This window comes from Coturnix japonica, chromosome 13 (genome assembly GCF_054131305.1).
Source record: "Coturnix japonica strain WE chromosome 13, WE-NBRP24, whole genome shotgun sequence".
Taxonomy (NCBI): Eukaryota; Metazoa; Chordata; class Aves; order Galliformes; family Phasianidae; genus Coturnix; species Coturnix japonica.
Window position 1 is genome coordinate 19,050,879 of NC_140675.1, and position 22,389 is coordinate 19,073,267.

A 22,389-nucleotide genomic window follows, 5' to 3' on the forward strand; every position below is an offset into this window, starting at 1 on the left:
CTTCCAGTCACCGCACTGAGGCCAAATGCCTCCCTGCTCCTTCCATGAGATTAAAAAACAAAGCAAAAACTTCTTCTTGGAAAACTGATACCACCCTAAAGAAAAGTGCCCTGGCAGCCTGACAGAGATCCAAGCTGTGGGAGATGAGTATAGGCAGCATGCAATGTGAAACACTGATGGTTTCCAAGTTGTGTGTGTGTGTGTGCACGTACCTACTCAAGCATGCAAAACTCCCCAGACTTGGTAAACAGCCAAACTTTGCTCCAGTGCTTCAAACTGGAAGAGCTTCTTACAGGACAGCCTGTGTTCTTATAGCTAGTGGTCTGCTTATAGCACTGAGATGAGGGCTCTGACTGCCTGGGGTCAGTGCTGCTGTATTTTATAGCTCCAGCACAAAATCTATTAAGTATTTTCACAATAGAAGGAATCTGATTTTCAAGATGTTTTCTTTATTTTCACTGCTTTCTTTCTTTATATTTATATATGCATGACATCATCTCAATCCATCCAACAAGATGGAGGAACACAGTATTAAATTCCACACTGGACAGACCAAGTGCAAATGCAATCCTCTGTGTCTGATGCCAGAGGAAATCGAGCCAATTAAAATAAATACAAAGGCTGAAACAAACAGGAGTTCTCAAATGAGCTGACTTGCTACACAGAGCAATGTCTGCTGTGATTTTTTATTAACTGGTGTTTCAGACATTGCTAAATTCAAGACAACTCCACTCACACTCAAATACTTTACAGACAAACAAGCTTCTGTTACAAACTCACATGTTCATAGGCCTTAGCAGTGAAGGTGCAGACAAGAAGTGAAGCAGCAGCTGATGAGGCCTCCTTGGGCATTTGCATTAGGATACAATCTAAGTGACCAAGCTCTCCTGCATCAGCGTGCAAAGGGGGTGACACTGCCTTAAGGTAACTGCACACATGAAGGGTGATAAGTCTGTTCTAGAATGTTTGCTTTGCTTCCATGCTCTGGAATTAAAACTCATTCAAGCAGCGCTGAAATGCTTTGTCCTGCAGCTCCTCACGCATCACTATATCCCTTCTAAGAGGCTGGAGCAAAGCTTCTGCTGGGAACCTGGTTTCACCTCAGCACCAGCCTGTCCTGCACCCAAAATGAGGCAGCTGCACACAAGGTAATCATACATGATTGCTGGATTAAAGGCTGTATCACAAATCAAATCAAGGGTGAACAAAGACAACGTGTAACTTAAAGGTAAGAAGTGTCAGCATTATGTTTCATCAACAATGCCATTTCAACTTCTTTTTAGTTAAGTATTAAGCTAAAAGCCTTCATTATATTGCACTGAATTCCTTTTCCCCATCCCATTCCCACCCTTCATTCCTCAGTCCATACCTTCTGAATTTCTGGCCCCGCATCCTCTACAATGGCATTTTCAGATGAAGATCAGTCATCTCAGATTTACTCAATTAATCCTTTTCCATCTTCCTTATATATATTTTTTTCCATGTTCAATAATATCTCATCAACGCTTCAATAATAAAGAAGTACTTCCTATCCAAACCAATCCTCCAGGCCCCAAACATCTGTACCAAATTTCAAGTCATTACTTGCAAACACAGGAGCCTCTAAGCCTGTTCCAAAGAAAAGCTTAAATTTACCTTATGCAGTTTCTCCCTAGCCCCTACCCTACCCAGCCAGATACATGGCACACATCAAAAGAGCCATTAGGAACAGGAGAAACACTTCACACTTGTCCTTCGCACTTGTCCCATTGTGTCCTACAGCAAGGCACAGTACTGCTCATAATGGCACAAATGTCCCTTGAAATCTGAACGTGGAGTGAGACACCTCTAAAGAAACAGCTCTGTTCTAACAAAGTGAAAATCAGCAGCAGACATAATACTCCCAACTTATTCTCTGCCATACGTAGATCCCTCTCTCTTCTCTCAATTAGTAGATATTGTAATTATTTGTTCCTAAGAGAACAAGCTCTCTTCAGTTCTCAGGTTAGGTTTCACCTGATCAAGCAGAGTATTTTCAAATGCACTTATTAATGCAAACGACTTTCCTAGTGTCTAAAAAGTGTGATATTTCACAATACACCTAAACAAGTCATCTTAATACTTCATAATACACCTAAACATTCATCTTCAGCCTTCAAACAGCCCATGAGGTCCACAAGTATGACTGACATAACTCAGGGTAACAAACTTGTGCATTGAACAGCACAGTTTCATGGCTCCTGCTGTTGGATTATTGATTACTTGAACAGAGAGGGAGATTTTGTATTTATTTTCTCCTGCATACAACAGGAGCACCACACACTACATTTATTTATCCACTGCAATTCTACTGCAGTCAAAACAAGACCCGTTCTATTTCATCTCACAACCAAGTTACCTTTTAAGCACTGTTTTTTGCTTAAATTGCCATCTTTTCTACTAGATTCTATGAATGATGTAAAAGCAAATAGTACCTAAACCAGCTTTCTACTGAAGCTCGTATTAAAAGACAACAAAAACCAACCAACAACAGAACAACACAAACAGTTCTACTGTGTTCGATAACAACCGTGCTGCATGGATATGTTATGCACAGACTGTGCCGTATTGGAAAGCAAAGCTATCAGCACATTTTACAGAGACCAAACATAACTAATTGAGTGCAACAAATTAGTTATCACACATCAAGAAATATTTGGTTTGTGAAGGTGCCATGTGGTAAAACAAAACTAAATCCTTATTTCCAGAGCAGCTCTATGACTTAATTTTTATTATTAATATTTTTTGAGGGAAAAAACTCTCCTGAAATTATGACAGCATCTTCACTGATTAATGTGGACAGACTTAACAGCTTTTCTCCCCTTTGCCTTCATCTCACCTGCCCTAACAGCTCTTCTCTATCCGCCGAGGTTTATTAGCTTTCCTCGCTGTACCTAAGTGGAAATTAGCAGAGCGCTTCCAATACAAATCTAATGTACAGGCTGCACGAGTCCTTCAGCTATTTCCCATTTCTTAACCCTTGTTTAAATACACTTAGGCACAACACTACTTAGACTTCTAACACCGGTGCATCCCTGCTGTCAAACGTTCTACCTCAGCACAGTTTGAAAGGAACCTACTGGCCTAAGTTCAGTATTTTCTGTTTAGGAGCAACAGGGAAGAAACACCCAAGAAACTGACTGGACTGTGGATGCCCCATCCCTGCAGGCATTCAAGGCCAGGCTGGATGTGGCTCTGGGCAACCTGGTCTGGTGGTTGGTGACCCTGCACACAGCAGGGGGCTGGAACCAGATGATCACTGTAGTTCCTTTCAATCCAGGCTACGCTATGATTCTACGATTTAAGTTATTTCTGGTGGCATGAAAAAATAATAATACAGTAACAATTTATTCTTACATTGCACATGTGATAAACTCCACTTTAACCACATAACTTCATTGTGACAGCAGGAAAACAACTACTCACGCTGTTGGTTTCTCTTGTCACTGGCGTTTTTCAAGGGAAGGCACACAGGACAGTCGTGCCGAGTACAATTCTTCCAGTGGGAGATGATTTGTCTCGAAGAAGCACAATGAGCAACTGCAACAGGGAAAAGCAGTAAGATCAGGGTCACTTCCTAGTTAACTGGTTTGAATAAGCTCTTCATTTTTCAAAGCCATTCGACTCCCTCCTCTACAAGCAATTATTTATGTATAACTAAACACAGCTAAATGGAACTGAACATTTTTGGGACTCCCAACAATGTCATAACAAGTGTAGGAAGCAAGTGCTAACATTGAAGACATTCTACATGACTGAGTTACAGGCAATTCCATGATGAATATTACATCCTCTTTATACAGAGATGATGAAAGGCTCTCGAACCCACTGTTGGTGGTATCTTACTTCTAGAAGGCAAATACTGCATTCTATTCTCTAAATAGAAAAATGCAGGGAACAGGAATGGTAGGGTAAAGGTATAGTATATCTAGGATCATAAAGTATAGGATCCTAGGGTAAAGGTAATGAAAAAGGGAGTCGTTGTTTAATTAAGAACTAGTTATTCCATTCATCTGTGCTGAGTATGGGGGGTCTTGAGGAAAGAGAAACACTGCTGACAGCTGCCCAATAAACAGCACTGGGCACGTTCCTCCAGCATCATGCTCTCACCTTGACAGGCCTTCCCAGCCTGGCAGTGTGTCATGTGGTTGAGGACATTCTTCATGGTCCGGCAGTGTGGCAGAGCACAGGCTCGCACCTCCCCATTCGCCTGTTCACGCCTCTGACATTTGTGGGCATGAAGCAGCAAAACCAACTGCTGCTGGATCAGTTTGCGCTTCTCCGGGTCTGCTGTTGGTCCAGTTGCCATGGCCTGCGTTGGTACAATTCCCACTTGTTGTACTTGAGTTTGCATCTGGGACTAAGAAAGAAGTTAGTTTAGCATCAGGTCTCCAAATGTGAATTCTGATCATCATCTTGTATAGTAATTTGGGCATCACGAGACTGTCCTTACATCACAGGCTCCAAGGGTTATCACAGCACTCTGCAGCATTCTGGAATATTTTGTTCTCTCATTTCAGACCATTAGAAGTACACTGAGAGATTCTTCTGTTAAAACATTTGCATTCAATACTTCAATTAAAAAGCCAACTAAGAATCTTTGGTTTATTAGATAGATCATAATTGCAACAGGAAGGAGCTCCACTGTCAGTGCTGTTGTATTACAGGCAATATACACACAGTATTAGGCACTTCAATCCTAGTTTACTCTACATGAAAGAGTTGGTCAACAGAAGAAGACCATGACATTTATATGACTGTCTCTCTATGGTACAGTGACAGAAAGAGTGGATTTTCCAAGCCTCAATTAGCACTTCTGCTCCTAACAAATGAGCACTCACATTCCTTTCATAGCTAAAAACTCTAAGGTTAAATGCATAGTTTACTTCCAGAAAGGGTCAACTAAATCTGGACTGCATTACATCTACCAAAGTGATCCAGAGTTTACTACAGAGCAGTGTTAGGTTGTGTCAGCTCTTAGAATCTGCTGCTTTCTGTGTCCAGCATTCATTCTTTATACAGCCACACTTCTGCAGCAATGCCCAAGTCCTGCCTGATGGAGCCAGCACACACACTCAGATCTTAAGACCAGGACATGGCTCCTAATAGACTGGCAGTGCTTCCTTGTCACGTCCTTTCTTCAGCACAGATTGGAAGTTTTTTAATTAACCACCTTCTTCTGAAGTACAACAGATGTAGAAACCCTACCTAAAGAAACCCTGTCTTCAGGATGGTCTTATCACAAAGATGATTCCATTACACTGAACCCACTCACCTGCAACAGCTTCAATAGAAGCAGCGTGTATGGCAGAAGTGTTTAAACCTTTATGATTCAGAGCCTGAGTTAATCTCATGGACAAAGATTGAAGGACACCAAGCACCACGTTGATTACACATTGTTACCACAATAAGTGTTGTAAATTCAGGTTACCAGAAAAAAAAACTTCACCAATTCCCAAAGCTGCCTAAGGAAAGCTGATATTTAAAACACACAAGTACAAAATAACAACAGGATTACAGTGGGAAGGCAGTGGGTGTTCACCCTTTGGTGCTGTCTACACAGCCATTGACTAAAGGCTGCTTCCTGCCTTCAAGAGAAATCAGCCTTACATAACAGAATAGACCATTCACAGCCCACCTACTTTTGACCTGTGAGAAACATTTTGCTGGTAGGACACCCTGGAAAATACAGTAAGAAAACAGAGGTTGAGGCAAAGCTATCTACTTATGCTCCTGCGATGTGCAGTTATCATTTTTAAGCCTTCGGTTTCTGCTGTGAACAAATGTGTGTGAGCAGACAGGTTTTACTGAAACAATCCGTAGGTCACAAATAGGAAATAATTAGTTCAGCCAATCTGCAGCAAAATATGAGACCATGCCAAAGAAAATCCTGTTGGAAGTGATGTTTTCATCCCAGTCAAAGAATTGTTTCCCCAGCCAAAATCCAACTCCTGTTATTGCTCTATCAGTTAACAGGCACCATCACTGCTTTATCAGCACCTTATCTGCTCTAAGGAGCAGAAACATCCTGTGCTGCTGGGTAGTGCAGATGCGCAAGTATCCCATGTTCACGGATGTAGAAGGATGGAAAGTGCCCTGGCAGCTTTACCAAGATGACCACAAACCCTCTGAGCTGTGATGAGCTGATATTGGAAAGCATTCAACACCATCTCTTATGATCAAGCACCATCTACTGCCTCCCTACCTACCAAACCTGAGAGCCTGCAATGCAGCTTGCAAGTGAGAAATGATGCAGGGCGCCACTTCTCAGCTCCCACACCCAAAGCTGATACGATGCATCCTAACATGATCAATGTGCTTGGAGTCTAATACTTATTTCTCTATTTTAACAGCTTTAGCAGCGCTGTGGCTGCAGGCAGCGCTTTCACATCGAGAGTAAAGAGCAAGATTTCCATCCTTCAACTTTCACCCACCATCTAACTTCCACCTCTGAAGCTGGAACTGGGGAATGAGCCTTTTAAGACCTTATAATAAGCACAGAAATGAGAAGGCTCCGACAGTCCTGCCACAGAGGGAACCTGAACACTTGGCCCTCAATGGCTTTTAACCCCTGAAACAGTTTTCTTCCACAAGCAGCCAATACCTCACTGCTGTGCAGCTGAGTGTGCTGGGAATCAATGTCTGCCTTATGGATTCACTTTTGGAGTTTATCTCCTCATCCCTGCAAGCTGTTTGAAGAACAAATGGCAAGAAGCACACATCAAGTAAGTGTTTCAAAGCACCAAAAGAGGAAAAACCATGATGTAGCATTGTGCAGACTAAGTCCAGCTCTCTTAGACTTGTCTAAATGACCTGAACAAGTTTTAAGAGCGGTTTATATAGGCTTCACTGGGTGATAAAACTAACAGGCATTGTACCTACCGATGGTACAAGAGCTAGGATGTCCCATAGCTCCACTTGTGTTAATTAAATCTGGCTTCGGAGCCTCAAAACTTTCTTCCTTTATTTAGCAGGCCCACGGTAAGACATCTATTACATCCTCACCCCTATCTTAGCTAAAGATCTTTGTTTTCCTTTCCTCTGATCAAAATCATTAACAAAGAAACCCAACAGGGCTCCTCTCACTCACTGTGCGACCCAGAGCCCGAGCACCCTGCAAACAGGAGGCTGCACCAGGCGCAGGCACGGCTCACTTCCTCCATCCAGAAAGCCTGGATGGTCTCTCTGCAGCCAAGTACGGCCAACCTGGTATCAAACAAGTTAGTTACACAATCCCCATTTGCCATTCTTTTTGGATATGAGCTCAAGCCTTCAAGCTGCACATCCTGTAAGGAGTCTGAGTGCTCCTCCAGCAGCCTGACAGAGCAGTAACTACAGCTGCCCAGTCCAAGATGCTTCCAAAAGTCAGAATCATGCAATGAAAATGAAAGCTGGGAGTTTTGGAACTTCAGGAGCTATTCTATACTTTGATTTTTTTGTCCCTTACCTGGTAAAATGAACCATCAATTCATTACAAAAAAATCCAGGCAATCAGCCTGTAATAAAAACTGACACAATCCCAGGATCCACTACTATATTGTTTGGCCTCACAGCTTAGAAAACAAAAAACAAGCAAGAAAACCCAATCCACCCTGCTGGCACTGAATATTAATACCCTAAAGCTGACCTCTTAATCATTTTAATACCATAAGGTTTGTTACTTCTTTCCTAATTAAAGAGATTATACCAAATGTGCTTCTCAGGGCTCAGAGTAAGGTCACACACAGAGTAAAGCCTCAGCATCCCTTACTCCTCTCTCTGATTCACACGCTCTTTTTGGTAATCAAAGTATTTCACATCTGCTGGAATCTGGTTTCTCAATTCATGCGATGTGTAACCAATGCTTTCATTCACATGGGACTGTTTCTCACAACGGATATTATTTTGGGGGCCCTTTAAGATAAGGGCAGCACAGAGAGCTGGCTGGCAAGATAACGTGGTTCCTGTCCATTAACAAAAGAAATAATGGAGATCCTTTAAACAGAAGTGACATAACAGAGGAATGGCAGTGAGAAGATGGGATGCACCATTCCTATTGCACACTGAATAGCACAACAGCCCTGTGCAAGGAGCAGCATATGGCCATGTATGCACCATTACCACACAATCACACCGCTGCCAAGGAAAGGTTAAATTTTAACGTGTCCGGAATTTATTTGTTTTAAATTCTTGGCTTTACAATAAAACATTCAGATGGAAACTTTTTTTTTTTTTTAAGCTGAAAGTTCCACCCCAACAGGAACAAGCTCTGAGCCTGCGCCACCATTAAGTGGGGCTGGGAGTGCTCAGCCAGAACAGTTCTCTCTCTCAGTACTGGATAGAGGAGGAAAGACAGATTGGACATAGGAAGCTTTCTGATGCTCGAGATGGTTACCTTTACCCTCTTGGAAATCTCATATTTTCAATGTTTTAAAGAAACTGCAACTGAAAATACTAAAAAAGTTTCTTTCATTTCCCTCTGTCTATTGCTAAAAGAGGGAGAGAGGAGGCAACGCTTCTTCTCTTACTTCCTCCCCCAACAATAGGAAAGCCTTGATGGCAACAGCCTTTCCTTCACTTCATCTGAGTATCTGCCACTGCCCCCTGTACTAGGATGTGTGTGCATTAGGAATAAGGTCTCCCCAGACCCAGCAGTTTAGATGAGCACACAGGAAGGCTTCAGAACCACCCGATCACTCCAATATCAAACTTTGGGCAGAACTTCCGATTCTCTGCCGAATCAGGGGGTCATTCATTTGCTTCACACTTGATATTAACTTAAAAGATATTAGGAACAACGTCAGAAGAGCCGTGCAGATATTTGTCTTCTACAAACATTCCTCACGAGTGTTAGCGGTGCTCTGAACTCAGCTCAATTCTCATTGGCAGCTCCTTTCCATAAGCAGCAGCAGTAAATTACAGATGACAAATAACACAAAGATGTTACAGTGCAGCTGATGGAGAATTAGGAGCTGCTCCTCTAAAATTCAGGAGGAAAGAAGTTCACCACGTTGCATCCCTTCTCATAAATGGCCTTATTAGCTGCAGGCAGGTAATAGATTCACTGGTAGAAGATCAAGTGTGGCTTGTGCCAAAAAATAGCTGGGTTTGGAGTTAAATTAAAAACTAAGCAATTTGCATCTTATGGAAGGTTTTACAAGTTTCTATAGTAACTGCTACCATGTATAAGAATATAAAATGCAACAAGCCGGAGTTACCATAGAAACAACACAAGCAGTTTGATTAATACAGACATGCTGAGACAAATGGGAATATTGAATTTTGCTTTATAAAGAAAACTCTAGTAAACAGGATACTACAAACTTAGGCAAGATATCCTTACAACTTATTCTAATAATCCTAATGTGCTTGGGAGCTGCACGTGCACAATACCAACTGAAAAGCATGTGGTGTGTTTACTATGTTAGACTGAAAGGATGTGAAAGCTCCTGTTTGGCTTTCAGAGAAGTTGGTGGTGTAACCAGCACACGTTTTAACTGATTGAGGAATTTAAACCTACAAGCAGTACTTGCAGAGAGGCAGTTTTCATCCCTCTTGGCAATAAAAGCACCAGACAGAAGGAAAGGATGAAATGCAATCTCATAACAAAACACAGTGTTTGCTTTGGAAGTTAAATTACTGTAGAAAAACAGACAAACTTCCCACGTGCTCCACGGAGCAGCAGTGAAAAACTGTATGGGCAACTGGTGTTTAAGTGACCACATCCAGTATCGCTGCAGAAGTCATTACAGCCCAGAATTCAGGATGTACAATGAAGACACGGCCGCTGAGTGAAGCAGTCAGGTACAACTCACCATATTGGGCACGCTGGTGACTGGAGTGCTCTTGATGTCAGCGGGGAAGGCAGGCAAACTGTTGGCCATGCCCGGCTTGTTTGGTAACTGAGGATTCACTCCCGTTGCTGCCATCTGCTGCCCTCCAGTTTGACTGAAGGGCTGCCCGAAGGGGCTGGTGTTACCTGCCATTCCCATCTGCAAAAGAATGAAATCAATGTAACTTCAGAAACTCTGAAGGGACATTAAAAAAAACAAAACTAACATGTCAAACAGCCATTTTCGTATTCACAAAGCCCAAATTCTGAATTAAATTGTTCAAAATTAGATTCTCAACTTCACAACTTCAAACAAATAACAATGATTTCAAAATATACATCAATATTTGGCTTCGTGCGCTTTCCCTGCGTGCACCTGAAGACAATTTAACTAACAAAAACACCATGCAAACGCAAAGGGGAACGTAAGATTACTCCTCCTAATCTGCATAGAGGAAAAAAGCCACTTTTCCAATGCTGTAACAGCTCTTGAAAACCACACAAACCTCAGAAGCACTTTGCTGCATTGCGTGCACAAAGCACGACTGTGTGTGCAAAGAGGAAGGGAATGCACTGAGCTATCGAGTAAATGCTTTATCTGCTTGTTTGAGCAGTTGAGGGAAAATGTCTAAACAAAACTATCTATGGCTGATATCCTTCACAGCTCACAGCCCCCAGACCCTGAGGAACAGAGAGTGGAAATAAATACAGCTCGTGCTGAACCACTAAGGAGAACAGCATCCATCCCAAGGAGCCATTTTGCCTGAGCAGCAGCCTCCCAAAGTGGTGACATCTCCATCAGCTGAGCCAGTCAATATCGAACCAGACAAAAGGGCTCTTAAAAGGCATCAGCAGGAATGGCTGTTCCCACCCCTAAAGGGACGCAGCACAGAAAGTGGAGCAGACAGACTTGTGTTTGTTCTTTTCCCATACATTGGGAAGAACCCTAAATGACTTTGTCACCTGTCAGAATGCCTTGAATATAAACCGAGCACGCCTTTGTTCCAAAGGCTAAATCCTATTTCTCCCTCCCTGTGACCTCTGCAGCCCTCCCATGCACCACGCTGTGCTTCTCATCTGCTCACACTTCCCCAGGGCAGTTCCTGGGGCAGCCCCAGCAGCTCTGACAGGGGCAGAGTCCAACACACAGCTCAGCACAGCACTTGGCCCAGGGCCTGGTGATGGGATGCACAGCACCCAGTGTGTGCACCCAGCAGAGACTGCAATTCTAGCTCAGCTCTTACACTCAAGGCACTACAAAGGCTAACATATGCAAAAGCAGTAATACACTCTGACTTGGGGACCTCCAACAAAAGCCTGTACAATACTGCCTGCCTCCTATACAAGTGGTTTTCTTTTCTGGACTTGTAAATGAGGTGTAAGTACAAACAGCCTGAAGTTTAACCTGAGCGTTAAATCAGTGCTGGCTAAAAGTGCTGTTTGAATTTTTTACATTTATCCATTAAGGTTGTATCTGAAGAATTAATAGCCAAGCATTTAACAAGCTTACCCACTTGTCTCAGCCCACTATTCCAGACAAGGTATGAGAAAGGACTGTGCAATAACACCCAGAGCTGCTCACTCACACCCTGACAACCCACCAGGTTCCTCTGGATGAGCACAGAACATTTTAAACTTGTTAAAATCTGAAACCACTGAGAGCACCCCAAGGCTGTGGGGCCTTGCAATCCTAACAGGCACCATCAACCCTGCTTTATCAGTTTTCAATGTTTCATTTTCAATGGATTTTGTTATGAATCATATCAGAACTAAGCAGAACAGCAACAAAGCAGCCCTTCAAGTCACCTAAATTGAGTGATACAACAATTAATTAATACAATAAGGATAAGAAGTGCCTTTCTAGGTGATCGCTGAGGCACAGATATCTGACCACAACTCTAAGACATGCCTTGCTGCCCATTCAGTCTGAGCTGGGAGCAGACACCCTGCACAAGGAAGGGAACCCATGGCTACACTTACACCAGCCTACAACTAACGTACCTATTTGTTAACACTGCAAACCATCAGCCAGCCCCTTTCACCTCAGCTTCACTTCTGAGCACTACTGCCACAAGACTCCAATTAATAAAAGTCATCTCAGGAAGTGGAAACTCTTATGTGGCAATCTGTGAAGTGAATACGGAGACAAAAGCCATGAGACCACGTACCAGACGAGCTCATTAGAGCCCACAGATGTTCCCAGGCTTCACCAGCTGTGATGCTTTTCAACCCCATTTCACCTGGGAGGAGCTGAGCTTCTCGAATGGGGCTACGATTCGAGACCAGGAGAAGTGCACAACTCAAGAACCACTCTAACAAACTCCCACCTGCCTGTAACAGCTTTCAGCTGAGGACACGATGGAGGAGGAGCTCCAGCAGAAGCAGCTGCCAAAGAGCATCAGCTCCCAGCGCTTAGGAACCACTGGAGGAGGAGCAGGGTGTGCAGTGCAGCTGCAGCCTCCCCAGCAAACAGCCGGGCAGCAGCTCAGCACGGGGAAAGGAAGAGTCAGATCCTCACTGTAACAGGCACCGAAAACACATCCAGGCATCAGCCGGCACTTCCTGGTTAGCAAACGGAACATAAAAATCCTATCTAAAGCAGAGACAGTCAGTTGAAATCTCACGGACAACAGGCAAACACAGCCCTACAGCTGCTCACGTGCAGCCGGAGCACAGTGCCACAGCACCCTGCAAACCAGGGAGCAGAGGGGGACAGAGATCCTTTGCATCTCTGCTTCTCAAACAGAACTCTGACCCTGAGATGCACAGATAACTCCCAGCCATCCACAAAGCTGGGGCAGCATTGAGGGCTCGGTAAACTGGGCAGCAGAGCCGCCCCATGGGACTGCAAGAGCCTCGGATGCACCGTGCTTAGTGCAGGCAATCTCAAACACATCAAACATCCTACTGCAAACCCATTCTTCTCAGAAATACAATAAATGCTCTTCTCCTTTAAGGTGGAAGATGCATTTAATTGGATCATCTTGCTATCCCAGAACGACGGGCAGATTGTGGCTCCCCTTCTTCATCGCTATGGAAACCCTCTAAGATGCTGTGACCTATTAGTGAGGACGGATCGGAAATCAGAGCGTTTCATTCGACTCACACAAACCAAGGAATTCACCAACTTCCAAGTTGGCCAATGTGGACAACACAGGACAGCTCACACTGCACTGCGCTGGGCAGACAGTGTGGGAGCTTCTTGTTTTGCTTTTTAGTTATTTCCAGAGCAGAACTGAGTTCAATTCCCTCTGGTTCCTGGACTTGTCACAGATGATGTCTGTGAGCAAATCTGCACACTCAGAGTGGATGGAACAGAAACACGTGCTCAGGAACTTAACTCCAAGCTACGCCAGGACCAGACTGCATCTCAATGCTATGCCACTTCTATTTTTAAAGCTTACTTGCTTCCTCCCTTCTTTATTACTGCTGACAAACCACAGTATTTCCTCCCGCCGGCACCAAGGAGTTACTCCCCCTTTGTACTGCGAGCGTCTGGGCCATCAATAAATCCCATCCTTTCCTCCCACTCTGAGCTTTTATTAACTGTCCCCTCACCTCTGCCACTGCCGCCAGCTCTCAGCCAGGCACTTACTTCATAACCACTTACTCCTTGGAGGCTTCCAAGACATGCAACCCATATAACATTCTGCAAAATCCATTCACGGTTATAAGTACAATTTCCTATTCAAAATCCAGTGGTTTTCTGCTTTTTCAAATTCTATGACTCCTTAAATTTCCCTCCAACACGCTGTCATAAAGCACAGAGCTATACATAAAGTTCTGCTCCTCCACTGTCCTTTTTCCTTGGGGAAACTCTGCGCTCTCTCTGCTCTGTCACCCCATCTCATCTTTCACACCAGGGCTTCCAAACTTCACAAAAGCTCTGGCAGGACAGACAGAAGTTGCTGTTAGCTTCCCTGCAAGAGAGAAAGCTGCCCTCATTTGCAGGCACGGTGATGTGCCAAGGAGCAGCACCCACCTCTGACAACACTCCTGCTTTCGTATCCTGCATCACTGTTGCCCACTACAAGTTCAAGCTATTTCTTTCATCAGTTGGTCCTGACAGATTAATTGAAGAAAAGCTTCCAAGCTGAAATCATCTCAAACTCTCATTAAGTTCTGAATCTCTGACTCTTCTGCACAAGAACAGAAGAAGGTTATGATGGTCCAGTAGCAAGAAACAAATAAGAAACCAAACCAGATACAGACCAGCTTGACATCAGAGGGAGCACGACAAAATAACAACTCAAAGCAATTTGGGTTCAGTGGAAAACCTGCTTGGCTGAAATAATCTCATGATCTGGATAACTACAAATAAGGTTATCATTAATATACAATTTAGTATCTTCTTGATTTTTATCTAGCAAACAGTCCGAGAAAGAATGGAAGTTGGGTAGAGAATTTGGCTCTGAAAGTAAACCTGCAAAGCTCTCCAACTGCAAATGTGAGCTGTCAGGGTGACAGAGGGGGATGGAAATAAGGCTGGCTGGGCACACAGTGCCACCCGTGTGCTCCTGGCCTGACCACAACACTCCTGCAGCAACAACAGTCGGGTTGCATTAACTCTTCACAAAGGATACACGAAAATGACAGGATTCTGAAAGGCCGCAAGAACCATTCAAAGGACTAATAGGCCTAGCTACAATACGCAGTCTAATTGCAGTCTAACAGCCTAATTTATTTAGCTTATTATTTAAGCTTATTAATTAGCTTATTACAGCAAGTAATGATCCTAAAGCACCAGTTTTGGGAATAGAAAGGTATAAAGATGTACTACCCAGCACAGACATGCAAAATGTGAGGTCCTACACCTTCCAAAAATAAGAGACAAAGTGACCAGACACCACTGAAGCTCTTTGGATTATACAGACTTTCCTCTAAGAAGCACATTCCTCTGCTCACAAACAGGAATTAACTCACAACAGCCACACAGCTTTCAGTGAAAGATTTGACTTTGTATCACTGTCATTTATATGCTCAGTTGTTTATAATGTGGGACCTACTGATAGAAAGGGAATCAGGAGTTTGCTTCTGCTTATTGAGACACAACGCAGAAAGGTGAGAAGAAAACACCTTTGCAAGCAAAAACCATGAATGAACGTGACCATACTGCCACCTCCACTAACCACCCTCCGAGAGGGGAACCAAAGTCCAGGAGAGCAGCACTGCAGGATGGAAGCCCAAACCTGCATCACAGCAGTGCACCATCCTCTGCCCTGCAGAACAGAGGTGGCTGAGCACAGCTTCAAAGCATTGCCCTTCCATTTTTGTTCAAGGCCTCACAGATAAAATTCATTTCCTAAGTTCGCTGCATACAGGATGGACAGGTGAACTACGATGCTCCAATTAGCACTGCCATGAAGGGAAGGCACAAAGGATTCTGCCACTTCCCATAGTGCTCACCAGGCAGTGTCTGCAGGCGCTGAATGAGCCCCATTAGTGCTGCCAGCACAGCAGAGAGGTTATGTGAGGACAGGACAGGGAGTATGATGGTGCACATAGGGGATCAGGAAGGATACGGGGCCATGCAGTAGCAGCATGAAGGCACTCAGCCCTGCTACTGGTTACAACACTCTTAGATCTGGTCAGTCCATGTTCTCAGCAATGGGAAAACAGGAAAGGGAGAGCCTCTATTCTGCTCATCTGCTCCTGTAGCTCTTACTGTGACAGGACAGATGCAGCAGGAAGACAAAGATGCATTTTAGCAAACCACCACCATCCTCACATCTCCCTGAGTTCAGTCTGTGGGACAAAAGATACAAATGAACTCCAAGCTGAGATCAATCAATTACATTCTGATGTCTGGGAACGGAACGTATGTGTCAGAATTAAGGAGAGAAAACAGGTATCCTGGATGTGACCTGGTTTGACATGAGTCCAGGTCACAAACTCAGGGCAGTGTTACCGAGCGGGGCACATGAGAACCGTGTGTTCAGCAGCAGGAATGGCTGCAGGAAGGCAGAGCTGTCACTGCTCTCCACTACATCTTGTGCACCTGCACGGAGAGATGCTCCCCTTGCTTCCTCCTATTTATCACTGAAAGAACCCGGTGTCAAACACTAAATGCTAAGCAGATAATAAACGTTTCCACCTTTCAAGAGCTACTTGTGAATGATTCAGTTTTCTGAATGTTTAAACTACAGCATTAAGGTTATGCCACAATCAAGAGCCTTAGGTTTACTGAACAGCTGTATATTGCACATGAGCATCTCAGAGAAAACGAACCAAACCTGCGACACCCACTGCTGCTCAACATGTCACGAGCCTCATCCCAAATCCCCTATTACATCACAGGGATGTTATTTTTTCCTTTCATTCTTTAAAGAAACAACTAGGGTGAAATAGGAATCCTGCACTTCGTATTTGGACCCACAGATTCAAAAAGCGTCGTTTGGGCTCAGCATGCAAGGAGTAATTTCACACAGAGGATCAGCCAAGTGCTTCTGCCTCTGAGCTCTGCTGCTGGAGGATGCTACCGGGGCAGGGATGGTCCGAGCTCCTGTGCTTTCCTTATGGTTTTCCTCACCTTTCAGTCAAGGTAAGGAAATCAAGCACCAACGTGTCTCCGGTGCTCACAAACAACAAATCACAGCACACAAAGCACTGGCAATGCAAGAGTGATGTGTAGTAACGTAATGGAGGAACACCAGGGCTGCAGGCTGACAGCAGCCGCTTTCAGCACTGTCAGCACCAGGACTGAGCTGTGCACGGTGCCCTCCTGCCTTCCAGCGGTCACCCAGTGGCAGGCAGGCAGCCCTAACTCCATGCTGCCACCCTCAATGCCGCACCCAGCCCAGCAGGATGGAGCCAGCTCCTCGCTTGGCCCCTGCAGCTGATCCCTCCTGGTGCCTGCGAGCTGCGGCGCCGCACTTTGGACTCTTATCTCCCTCTGGAATGAAACACAAACCTACGGTGCGAGGCAAGGTCCACCTGGCTGATCACGGCTGGGAGGGAAGTGCCACAGAGGGGTCTGGTGGGGATCTGTGCACGCTGGTGAGGAGGGAAGGACAGGCTTTCTTTACTACGCTGGCACCATCTTCTATCTGTTTGCTGACAAAAATGATGTAAGCCTTTACTAATTGCTGTTTCATCCTATAGGAACGCGTTCCAAAAGAAAGTCACCGCGGTGCCTTGCAATGTAAATGCCAGAGGGACAGATGGGAGAAGCAAGGCAAAAATTAATCATTTGGTGGCAAAGAGCCAACGGCATCACCAAAAACAAGGAAAGGAATTCAGTGTAAGTGCAAAAACAGAGACAAGGCCACTGCCTCCACTGGGTGAGAGCTCCTCACCCACACCAACACGGCAGGTTGACAAGAACAGCTCTTCAGAAATACTCACTTTTAAAGTCAATTAACAACAAGGATGCCTTAAATAAATACACAGGAATTTAAATTGTAACTTCAAGAATTAGTTCTGAGAATCCAGTTGTGTGTGCCTGGCAGCAACCAAGGGACTCCTGTATTGTGCCACCTCCGCTGCCCCTGCTCATAGGCTGCCCTAATGAAAGCCCATTGAAATGGGTCCGGGAGGTTCTAGAGCATCTTCTCGTCAGTACTGATGTAACGTGAAAAACCAACCCCAAAAACCCAACCACACAGATGCAAGAACCACTGTCACCTGCTGCACCTGTTGTGATAGGAGGAAACACCGCGTACAGCCAGAAATAAAACCTAACAAACACCATTATGAGGAAGCCAGGTGTTTTATTGCCACTTATAGCTCGACTTGAAAACCTCTTCCACGAGCTTCTCAGAGGAGAAAGACAAATTTAAGCGTTCCAAGGCGATGAGATCTCTTAAAAACATACAAACGTTCTGACATTACTACAAAGAAAGGTCAGAATTTGGTGGGAAAGTGCTCTTTAAGAATGTCTGTATGGAGGACAAAAACCTCTTAATGCATTTCAGTTGACATTTGTCAGGGAAAAAACCCAACAAAACATGCTTAGTGTGTATGAATGCTTGCATGAAACACTTCCAAACGTCCTCCTGAGAAGGCCAGAACAAGCTGATAAAGTGGGATACACCACAGGAAGAACCAAAGCATTTCCTGCACTGAGCATCACTGCTGTACAGCAGGAAAGCACAGCTCTGAGGGCTCACTGCCTGCTGTAACCTCAGCAAACAGCAACTCGAAGCATTAATGAACAATTAGCAGCAAGTGACCAATGTGTTCTAATTGCCACAAGAGCTTTTATGGCTGCCAATGAGAAAAAGGCACCAGCAGCCCTATGGAGTGACAGGAGCGTCTCAAACACCGCCAGGAGGGCTCAGCCTCCTTTCCTTCCCTATGTGAGCTCCTGAGCAGACACAAATCCTGCAGGAAATTGGTTACACCGAAGGAAAACAACACAGTGTTTCTATAAGACACAGATAATTATTGTATTTCAACCCAGAACCAGAGGAAAACAGAAATCAAACAGACAAGGAACAAGTTTCCACTCCAGGTTACAATACATACACAAAAAAAAGAGTCAATACGGTTTACTGAAAACAACCACTTAGCTTAAATATCATAGCATGACATTAACAGTAACCAGAGAGAAACCTAAATATAAATATTTGATAGCGTTGAAATTATTTGCAAGCAGTAATTTGAAGATCCAACTGTGTTTATTTGGAAACAGCGCACAGAGCTGCCCTGACATCTCCGGAATGCTCCTCTCAATGGACTTCACAACTCATATGAGCCCATATAAGAGCTCCCAGGTGGTTTTAAAGCCAGGTGAAGATCTGATGGTCACCTGGAATGCATGTGTGTATCAGGGTGGTGAGGATAGCTCAGACCTTGCACTGGGTGCAGAGGGGTGCTCAAAGGGCTCAGCACCAGCCCAGCATCGGGCACACAGCATCGAACCCCAGCATTAGACTTGCTGAGTTCTCCAGCCCTTCCAGGGTACAAAGATCCTCTCATTGTAAAGGGGTTATTTTATTTATCCTAATTGCCAAAAGTTTCAAAGGGCATTTGTTCTTGTTTGTGTTTAAGGCCTGTCTGAAAAGGGATGGGATGCGGACGGACCTGCATCGCACCACAGTCACTCTGAGAGCTCCTGTTTCACAGTGGGATCTTCTTGTCAAAGGGCCCCAATATTTAGTGTGCCTTGTCTCCATTCATGGTGTGGCACGGCACTGTACATGCCAAAGCTAAAGCAGATATATATACAAACCATGGGCTCTTTTGATACATTTATCTCCGTACTTCTGACCATACAATTCACGGTGCCATCACAGCTCACTGCCATACACAAACAACAAGTGCATCATTACATAAGGAGAAGTTTTTTAGACCCCTTATGAGACCTCGTCACCAAAGATGCTCCTGTGCTGTAGGACTTGTATGGACAATTGGGCTCCATTGTAAGAATTACTACTGTAAAGACATTTCCTTCTGCAAGAAGCAGCCTGCAACCTGTACACAGCCACACGTCCATAGGCAGCTGCCTTCTCTCAGCAAGTCCTATTTCTGGGTATTAGGAAAAACCAAACTGACACACAGCAGCAATAAAATACACGGAAACAGACTGAAAATTACTAAGAAATCGTAATGAGGACCTGAAGGTTTGTCATCTTAATAGGCTTTGGGAGACAACATCACTTTTAGTCTATGGGTTCCAAGGAACTGGTGGTTCTCTTAGTTTCACTACCAAAGTCTTCCTTCACATCCACTACTGAGAAACAACCTCTACTCCAACACCAGAAACAGAAGTACTGCGTAACACTAACCAAAGTGACTGAGAGTTGGTGACAAGATCCATAATGTTAGTGCTGCATTCCTGAACACAACAGCACAACTCCGCTCTACAAAGACACCAAAATACCCCATTTTCATCAGCTGGATGACTCGATGTGGACCGGCTCCTCCAGCCCCAGCTGGAAGCAGAGCAGAGGAAACCAGGCTGTGGTTTCCCATGAAGGCTGACTGCTCCGTTTCACACATTCTTCCAGCCTGCAGCATTAGTCAGACACAACGCGGGTACCGGCGTGAGCGTAAGCAGCAGGCAGAAGCCAAACAGCAGCTATCGCTTCGAGGATCTTCAATGACATTGCACAACTGCAAAGGCAATTTAACTCATGTGCTAGAAATAGGAAACAACTCCATTTCAGGTGCCAGGAGGGACTGCTGTGCTAGGAGAGCATTTTAAGTTACCAAATCCGTTTGGTTTATCAAGCGCCAAGTCACGCACGAAGCACCGCTTTGCATGGCCATGTTTCAAACCAGAACTGCATTACAGATATCTTCATTTGACTAAGGGTGAGTTTTGCTGTTAGGTGCTTCTATGTATTTATATCCTCCTTCTGCTTGTACTATGATAAAGGCATGGTAAATAACCATAGGAACACTGCCTTGCTCATCACGAGGTTGACCATGGAGCCGAGCAGCTGGTCCAGTTGTTGAGCACACAGCAGCAGGGCTGGGTGGGATGCAGCTCGTGTGGCTACCCGTGCTTGCCAGAGGCTCTGCTTGCAGCCAGCCCACTTGGCAGCCTGCATGGACATCGCGGAGGATAAGCTGCAAATTAAGCTCAAGTCATGGTAAAACAATTCAGGCAGATCCAGACAGATTGAGAGTCACCAGAGAAACAAACGGCAGCAGCAGGCTGCAAAAACAAACACCACGACCACGGAATGCGAACGTCTTCGGCTGCCTTAATTCACAATCAGCGAGTGCGTCTCAATCTGCTGCTCACAATATCAGCCAGCTCATCTCTTCAAATTGTTTCTCCCCTCTTATCTTCCTTACTTCAGATTCCTCAAAACACGGAGTCAAACATCAGGACGCACACACAAGTCTTGCTCTCGTTCTTTAGAGAAGTTCATTGCACCATTCGATTTCCTTAAGATTGCCATCCAACAGCAAACCACTGCTCAGCAAACTACGGGGAGCAAAACCATCACCGTGCACTGCTCCAAGGCACACACAAACAAACACACTCACACACAGCCTGGAAACAGCAAAGAGCAGAATCCAGTTTTTATACGGCTCGGCAACAAACCATGACACAACTGGTTGCCCTCTTGGCAGACATTAAAAGGGATGTGACTGTGTTCTGAGCTCCTCCCCCTCTTTCAGCTCCAACTTCAGCTGCAATGTGCACTGCCATGTGGCTATCGTGACCAAAATAAAGCCACAAAGAACACCAGTTAATCAGGTCAATACAGGTAAGAGACAAGACTACACTGGATTCACAGAGAAATCTAGCATACTCCATCTGGTTTTTGCACATTAGTGTCATTCTGAACCACTAAGATTTTGGTACTGGAATTCCATTACATGCCCCAGATTCCCAGAGGCAATGGGGCTGAAACACGCTGCACACAAGCAAGGAAAACACAACCAACCACTTTCCTGTGATTGATGTGCTCTAAGGCTCAGACTAAGATCTGACCAAACAATGACATCCATCTATCGGCCATACAGAGCCCAAATAATTAGACTAAACTGCAAAGGAAACTAATCTCAAGGTAGGTTTAGTAGCCCAGAGAGCCAGACAAAATAAAAGGAATCTTCCCAAAGCTTTCATAGCAGCAATAGGGAGAAGGGAACGTGCTCCAGCAAGAGACTGTGTGACATCCAACCTACAGCAACAACTTCCAGCTCCAGCCACCAGGAACCACCCAGAGGTCACATCTCCCTCATTATAAAAAGATGAGCTCTGATGGCAACACAAGAGCACGAGGCACAGAGAATGTCTGCACGCTGGTTTCTAAGGAAGCAACAAACCATCTGCTTAGCTTTGCTGCTGCGTAAGATGTTCAAAAGCCGACGACCTTCAATCTTCCACACCAAGCATACAGAGCTTCTACAACATCATCCTCCTCAGCTCGAGCATCCCACTTACAGCTGGCTTCACACTACGGCTCATGTCCATACATTTGTGCTGGCCCATTCCTTACCAGGGGTGGATCTGCTTACAAGAAACCATGAGATCACAGAACCTCTCCCACCAGTTTCATACTTGGTCAGATAAGACCTTAGGAGAGACCCTCTGCTCCTGCGTAATTCAAACTGAATTAGTTTGCATCAGAAACCTGTAGCTTCACCACATGATTATGGTGTCTATGACCATGGCTAGGCAAAACCTACTCCATGAATGGATGGGAAAATTAACTCATTTGGGGCTGGAAACAGATGCACTCACTTTTATGTGCTCTGACCGTCACTCAGATCACAAGCATCTCTGCCTTAAGCAGCAGGATCCCTGCTGGTGGCACCAAAATCCTCTTTGTATTTTTATGATTGAGAACCAAACGCACCACCACAAATCCACAATGATGTTCCCATTTCTGAAGGAAACACCACTTACAGCTGGGCTTGCTTTTGTTAGGCAACACCGTTTTTCCCAGAATTCTTAACACATCAATGAAACACATGCACACTAATAAATTATGATGACAATGATGAGTGGTGTGCGGATAGATGAAAGATTAGAGATAAGTTCCCTTCTACATAACACAACAGAATGGTTTCGCCATCAAAATCCAAAGGAGGAACTGCACCAATGCCACATGAGATGAGGCCCGCTGCTATCCCAGCTGAGACAGAAGGAACAGCAC

At 44.7% G+C, this 22,389-nt stretch overlaps 1 protein-coding gene across 16 annotated transcripts in view; it reads right to left on the reverse strand.

The window, feature by feature from the left end:
- Positions 1 to 22,389, reverse strand: part of CREBBP (CREB binding lysine acetyltransferase) — a 65,303-nt gene that overhangs the window by 33,026 nt on the left and 9,888 nt on the right. For all 16 annotated transcript variants that reach the window (XM_085514777.1, XM_085514783.1, XM_085514778.1 and 13 more), the window contains 3 exons: positions 9,813 to 9,989; positions 4,129 to 4,378; positions 3,445 to 3,558 (listed from right to left, as the gene is read on the reverse strand). In XM_085514777.1, coding sequence (XP_085370903.1) covers positions 3,445 to 3,558; positions 4,129 to 4,378; positions 9,813 to 9,989 — 541 coding nt within the window. The remainder of the gene's footprint in view (positions 1 to 3,444; positions 3,559 to 4,128; positions 4,379 to 9,812; positions 9,990 to 22,389) is intronic.